This window comes from Rhamphochromis longiceps, linkage group LG3 (assembly GCF_057381845.1).
Source record: "Rhamphochromis longiceps isolate RC_006_pf linkage group LG3, R_longiceps_female_GT1.1, whole genome shotgun sequence".
In the NCBI taxonomy this organism is placed as follows: Eukaryota; Metazoa; Chordata; class Actinopteri; order Cichliformes; family Cichlidae; genus Rhamphochromis; species Rhamphochromis longiceps.
Genome location: NC_140559.1, coordinates 39,710,581 through 39,718,050, shown reverse-complemented (window position 1 = coordinate 39,718,050; position 7,470 = coordinate 39,710,581). Strand labels below are relative to the sequence as shown.

General features: G+C 41.2%; 1 protein-coding gene across 1 annotated transcript in view; it reads left to right on the top strand.

The window, feature by feature from the left end:
- Positions 1–3,874: 3,874 nt before the first annotated feature.
- LOC146674636 (uncharacterized) overlaps positions 3,875–7,470 on the top strand; it is a 33,945-nt gene continuing 30,349 nt past the window's right edge. The window contains exons 1-4 of the mRNA XM_085397300.1: positions 3,875–3,939; positions 4,988–5,023; positions 5,241–5,507; positions 5,963–6,226. Coding sequence (XP_085253426.1) covers positions 3,903–3,939; positions 4,988–5,023; positions 5,241–5,507; positions 5,963–6,226 — 604 coding nt within the window. The 5' untranslated portion in view covers positions 3,875–3,902. The remainder of the gene's footprint in view (positions 3,940–4,987; positions 5,024–5,240; positions 5,508–5,962; positions 6,227–7,470) is intronic.

Below are 7,470 nucleotides of genomic sequence, written 5' to 3'. Positions count from 1 at the left end.
CCTGTTTGTCCTGCCTTAGACACTGTCATACATAAATAATACTACTTAATGTAATAACTAGGGATGGGACTCAATTAAAAAATTAATCTAATTAATTAGAGGCTTTGTAATTAGTTAATCTTGATTAATCACATTTCATTGCACAGGAAAATTTTCCCCAAAGCCAATAAAATGTCTTTTTATTGGAAATGGTTTTAGTGGGCGACAGAATCAGAATCAGAATCAGAATCAGAATGGGTTTATTGCCAGATGTTGAGGTTTACAACATTAGGAATTTGCTGCGGTGCTTCAGTGCAAACAATAAGAATTAAAGTGCTATGTAGAAAGAAAGATATGTGCATGAGATATACATGAGATATATACATGAGAATAAGAATTAAGAGTGCTACGTAGAAAGATATATACATGAGTGCAGGTGGTGATCAGTGCCAGACATGAAATGATGCAGTGACACAGCGTAGGGTCATGTGTTAGTGGCGGGGACAGTCATGTGGTTATTGTTCATGTGTCCAACAGCAGAGGGGAAGAAACTGTTCTTGTGGCGAGAGGTTCTGGTGCGAATGGACCGGAGCCTCCTGCTCCAATCAAATAATGGACATGGACATGAATATTGTAACTCAAGCTCTTTTATATTTGTGGGGGAAAAAAACAAACATTTAAAGTGCATTTCGATTCAAAACAGAGAAACACAAATAATATCCCTGGCCAAACCTGGGCAGACTTAAAAATAAAGTTCTATTTACTTTGAGTACATTTTCAAAATGGTGACTGGACCAGCATGCAGTGGCAGTCTGTCTTGCTGATGGTGGATTCTGCTCTGTAGAAGCTCAGGGCCCTGTTACACAGTGCTTGCTTATCTGAATCAGAGTCTAAAGACAATGAAGAGAGGAGGAGGCTCTTTGTCTTTGTTGGCTCCTTTGTGGTGGCATCTTTACACTGTTCCTGCAGCAGGGCCTCAAGGCTGGGCCAAACCTCTTTTTGCTCTCCCCTTGCAAGACACTTTAAATCCTTAAAGCGTGGAAAAAAAACCAGAAGAGAAAACAAACAAAAAAGAGCAACATAATAAATACAACACCATCACAATAAACTAGCTAACAGTAGATAACAGTAGATACTTAATATTACATGTTAGTGTGCAGCACGCAAGACTGACAGCGCACAATGTGCTTTGAGGCAGCAGCCAAGAAAGATGTATTTTGTGTCTGTGAACACCCGTATGTACACCTGTGTGCACAACTGTGTGCACAACTGTGTGGATCAGCACACTTGTATTCAAAAGGTTTCTCCATGCAACGATGTGGGGAGCCATAGCCCCGTCCCCCAGGGCATGAAGCAGGTATGGAGGAGATCCAGGCCCCAGACATCCAGAGGGCCCAGAGTACGGGGACCCAAGGAGGACCACCAAAGGGACAACCGTGCCACCCTCCTGGGAAGGGCTGAGGAGAGCCCCATACGAGGGGTCACCCAGCAGCCATGGAGCACATGTCAGAGGGGGTTGCAGTGACGTGCCCGCGGGCTCTGCTGGCAGCCGACTGTGCCAGAGAGGACCGAGCCCCAGGCCCAGAGGCCTGAGGGTGCCCCACGCCAGAGAAGAGGCCCAGCTGGACCACAGGCGCCAGGTCCCACCAAGCGGCCACCAGGAGTGAGCCGGTACATACATGAGTGCCCAGCCCTAGACACCAAGAACCACCAACGCACCCACGTCTGAGGGCATCAGCCACCGGCAGGGAGTGTGGGGAGGGCACATAGGACTCCATACATACTGAGATGTTCCCAGAGAGGTGGAGTCTAAGACCCAACCTGACATATAGACACAGACGTACAGGCACTCACAGACACAAACGTGTATTCCCACCCCCATATACACATAAGCATGCTCTCAATTTTTACAGCCCTATTAAAACAAATATCAGTCTGTACATGCTTCAGATAGCTTTTCTTCAAATTCTTTAATTCTCACTCTCTTTTGCAACTTTGTGCTTTTGTGTTACTCGCAGCAACAACTCCACCTCATTGTTCGTCCATTAAAAAACTTGGTGCTTTTCCACGATATTTTGCCGCAACGTTTCAAAGAGCCAGAGAGTAAATAAACGGCAGACAGAACTGAGGCAGGTCGAATCGTCTTGCGTTTCACGCCAGGGCAGGACTGGAACGTAAGCGTTTTCGGCCGATTCAATGTGGACGCACAACTCTGTGAAAACGACTGAAAACAATAGTGTGGACGCGGAGCGTTTTCAGATGAAAACACCGTTTTCAAATCTATCCGGGCTAGTTTGGATGTAGCCTTAAATTTCACCATGTAGTTTGAGTCATCATTGCAGACCTCCATGGTGTGATGCAGGTGTCAGAAAGCACCTGAACATGAGATACATGTCTCACCTCCAAGAAGCTCAGTCACAAACCTGTAGTAGACAGTTCAAGAAAGGAATTATTAATTTTGGAGTCAAATTGTTAAATGTTGTCATTGTGTTACTTAAATTTGTAAGTCTTAGTTCAAGCAGCATGATCAAAGACATTCCTTTGTCTCTGACCACCTCTCCAACCAGTTTGTTGGTGGGGGAGGCTGTAGCGTTTTATTATAAGGACATCTATGTGAGGGTTCTGTTTTCTTGCTTAGTGAACTTCCTGCCTTTATGACCCTTTTGGTAAGCAGGAGGTCACACAAACGCACCCCCAAACACAAGCATACACACTCACACACTCACACACGCACACACTCGCACACGCACACACTCGCACACACATGCCTACACACACACACACACATATGTGTATATATGAAATATATACAAAAATATGTGCATCAGGAAACCAAGCAAGAAACACAAATATTGCATTCATACGGTGGCTCTGTTTGCAGCTTTGCTCTATAGTTCTATAGTTCTCAGTGGAAACAGTTTATAAAAGAGTCAGACAGAGTTTTATTTAAATTTCAGTTTAAAAAAACAAAAAACAAAACATTACTCACATTTCCCAGGAACCAGCCCACTGTGTTGTCACTGACACAGCTTACATCACCATGAAAACAGCAGCACGTTTAATCTGAGAGAGAGGGCAGGACTTCTTCTTGCCTCGTGCCCACTTCTGGTTAGGGACACTATTTCTGTTTTGCATTAGTGTAATGAAATACTTTAAATGAGTCAAGCTCAGCTTTGTCAGTTAAGAAAACCTTAATGTTGTATGAATCTGTTTTCTTGGTTGTTTATAAAGTTCTGTGTCTCAGGTGGGCTGGAGCCTATCCCAGCTGATGAGAGGTGAGATACACCCTGGACAGATGACTGTATTTGTTCATGGAAATGTATTAATTGGATATTTGAAGCAATGTAATGATTTTGTGCAGCAGCCTTTAGTGCAACATTAGCATTTTGTGTCTTTTTATGTATGCTTCTGTATGATGATGCTTCGATGCTGTGATTTGATGCTTCTAATGGTTTATGACAAACAGTATTCGGTGTGTGTGGTGTGTGAAGGTGCAGCCAGAGCTGTGTTCTTGTTGTGTTTTTGGCACGTAAGATAACCTAAAAACTTCACATTTAAAAGTTGTAATAATATTGTGATCTTATTTTGCCTTTTTAGCTGCTCAGTCACACTGATATTTGTATAATAAATCTTACTGCATGTCTGTTTTTTTCAGTTTAGTTTTTGTATTACAGGCCTTTTCATAAAGAAAGTACCTGATGTTTCTGCAGCAGCAGGAGAGTATAAAGATGTCACAGCATGCTGTGGTCAGATCTTGTTAAGTTGCTATTTCAGTGTAAAAGGAAGGAAGCAGAGAGAATAAGTTAAAAAAAAGTCTCTTTGTTTCCTTCACAGCTCTTTGGTATCTGCTGTGCTGCTGCTTCACTCTCTCTCTTTACAGAAAGTTGTAGAAGTTTTCAGACGTGTCACTGCTGGATGTGAGGATGGGAGCCACTTTGCTCTGTGAGCTGGGCCTATTCTGTGAGTACATCACTGACTTCTATTGTTTGATTTATACTGATCCATAAACATGTTTTAGTAAGAAGAACAGAGCATCAGTCATTTGTACCATTTCAGGTCATGTGATCAGAGGACTCTCATGTTTTGTTATCAACATGTTTTGATGGTTCATTCTAATCTGAGTCTGTATGTGGAGCTGCTTTAGTTTATCCAAGAAAGATCTGTTGTCATGGTTTTCTGTGTGGCAGGCAGGATGTTTGACTCGTAAACAGAGGAGTAAACTCAAAATGGCAGATTTAACACTGGAAAACTTCTCATCCAAATACAAAGCAAAACTAAAAACTCAAACACTAGAAAATAAACGAGGAACTGAAAACTAGGAATTGACTTGGAACAGGAAAGAAACACACAGCATTATGCGGGTACGACCTGGCAAAACAGACAGCGAGACACACAGGACTTAAACACACAGGCAGGACAACAAGATGATGGGGAACAGGTGGCAACACAGCCAGGACAAACCAGACTTAACGAGAAAAGGGAAGCAAAACTGGACACACTGCACACAGGACGGGGACTATCAAAATAAAACAGGAAACACACGACAGCCACAGAGGCACGACGTTGACACTGATCAGAGGGAACACAGAGCACAGGGACAGGAGTGACAAACTGCGACATGAGACACGACTGACTGGGGAAATAAACAAGAAGACAGAACTGAACCTACACTAAACATGAGGGGCACAGGAACAAAACCCAAGAACTAGAAATCACAAAGCAAACAACAACTAAAGCTAGAAATACAGATCCACAAACAATAAGACTAGTAATAATAAACCAGGGGGAGGTACCTGGTTGCCTTTGGTTGCGTTTAGTTTAGTTTAGTTATGTTTCACTTAGGTCTTCTGTGTTAGTCTGTCATGTTTCCAGTCTTCTGGTTCATGTTGTCAAACTTGTCATGTCTGCTTTCCACTCTGTTTCCTGTTTTATGATGATTGACAACCTACAGAGACATATTTGAGTGTTGATAGTTTGATCATGTCTGAAGTTTCTGTCTTTATTTTAGTGCTCTGCACGCTTCTCTGCACTGGACACGCTCAAGGTGACAAAACACGTTTCACTTTTTTTGTTTTTAATTTATCTTACTTCTGTTTACATACTACTGTTTCAGTCTTAAGCACTTTACATTTTTCTTTTTATTTATTTATTTATATATCTATCACTATCTTTATAATTTTGTGAATATAAACAAAGGTTGTGCCTTCAATAGTACATGAAGTGTGTCAGATTGTTAACTGTGTGGTTGTGTTGGATTCTAGATGCTGTGCTAACTATTGAACCCAGCTGGTCCAGTTTTTTCATCGGAGAGTTTGTTACATTCAAATGTGACATGAATGAAGGAGAAGACACTGACTGGTTTTACAAAATCAACGGAGATGGTCAAGAAGTTTTCTCCTACAGGCCAAACAAAGACTCCAAATTAGAAATTACATCTACAGGTTACAGTGGTGAATATCAGTGCATTGGTGACAGGGTGAGCTCACGTGATAAAAAGATCAGTAATACTGTCTCTATAACTGTATTAGGTAAGTCTTCAGTGACCGACAGCATAAATGTATGATCCCTGTTCAAATACTCAACTGAACAACATTTAATTAAATTTGTCATTGAAACTTGAACTTTAACCAGGACCAGTGTAAAGTCAGTGCGTCAATACTCACAAGTTGTCATTAACAAAATTAACAAATTGAGTTTTAACAACAGAGTCAATCGTGGATGAAATTAAATTTAACTACATTTCTAAAGGAAAAGAAGAAACATGAAAAGCTTCATGAAGTTTAAAGTGATGATATTACTGTTATCTAAACCAACTAATCAGCATTAGTTTACATTCAGGGCCATAGAATGGACAAACATTTAGACCGTGGTTATTTAAAGATCAGGAAATATTAATGTAAATATAAACTGTATTTTTTTTAATGTTCTTATGTTGTTATAATGACAACACATATTTATTTGTCTTCCTCTTTCATAACATCAGATAGACCCAGGGCCACACTGACAGCAGGAACAACAATCATACCAGTAGGGGGCAGTGTGACACTGACCTGCTCTGTGCAGAGCTCTGATGGATGGAAATATGAGTGGTTCAGACGAACCCAAACAACCTCTGAAGTTCAAATCAGAGATCAACAAAACAGAGATATCAGAGTATCTGAAGGAGGAATCTACAGCTGCAGAGGAACAAGAGGAAACCCAGTTTACTACACTGATAGAAGTGATGATGTCACCATTGAGAAAACCTGTGAGTTCAGTCATTTAGTTTGAAATATACATTCACTCATGATTATCAAACATACAATGTTAAGTTTTCTGTGTTGATTTCATGTTTCTGTTTGTATATATGTGTAAACAGTTTCCAATAAAGTTGTTGTAAAACAACAACCCAACTGGCCTCAGATATTCAGAGGTGAGACGATCACTCTGACATGTGAGGTGCAGGAAGGAGGTGAAACCACTGAGTGGGAGTATGAATGGAGAGGACCCAGGACACCCACACAGTGGACTCACAATAATGATGTGACATTCAGAGTTTCTGAGTCCAGCAGTGGAGACTACATGTGTAAGAGTCGACGCAGAGATGACTCATATTCTTCAACAGAGTGGAGTGAAGCCTTCACATTGTCAGTATCAAGTAAGTCATGTTTGTTGTGTGATCTCCATTTGACAAATGTCATCATGGTCAGAACAGGATGAATTCAATGGTCTACAAAGCATGTTACATTGTTAGTCAGACAAAGAGCTGCAGCTGATAGTAGCCTCATTGTAGACAGTTTGTCACCACTTTGTGTCATGAACCTTCAGCTGGTATAGAGACGCCAATGCTGACCTGCTGCTCCATCACCTGAGGACAATAATGACAGAAATAAATAGGATCGGAGATGTATTATTTTTCAACTCCTTCAACAAATAACCACAAATCTACAATTTCTATTAAAAAAAACAAGGTCATCTTGGCCTAGCATCTTATGCAAATACTGCAATCTCTTACAGTACAGAAAAAAGTCCACTGTTTAATTCACCATGACAAATACAAGCTCCATGGTGGCTCAGTGGTTAGCACTGGTTTCAAATCCACCATCTGGCCGAGATCTTTTTATGTGGAGTTTGAATGCTCTCCCTGCTTCTGCATGGATTGTCTCCGGGTTCTCCAAGTTCCTCCCACAGGGTACTGCACCACTGTCTGGCATAGGGTCCAATATCTTGTGACCCTGAACTGGATCATCAGAAGAGATGAAAACAAAAACGTAAAGATGAAGAATAATATTTGGAGCTTCAGTGAGAATATTGAAGGCTGCAGATGGAGGAAAATTGAGTAAGGGAAGCTAAAATAATGTTATGGTTGTTATTACCACAAACTTCACTACCTCCAGACAGCTGCAGACAGTGTGTGAATGTGTGTGTGAATGGGTGGATGACTGGATATGTAAAGTGCTTTGGGGTCCTTAGGGACTAATAAAGCGCTATATAAACACAGGCCATTTTACC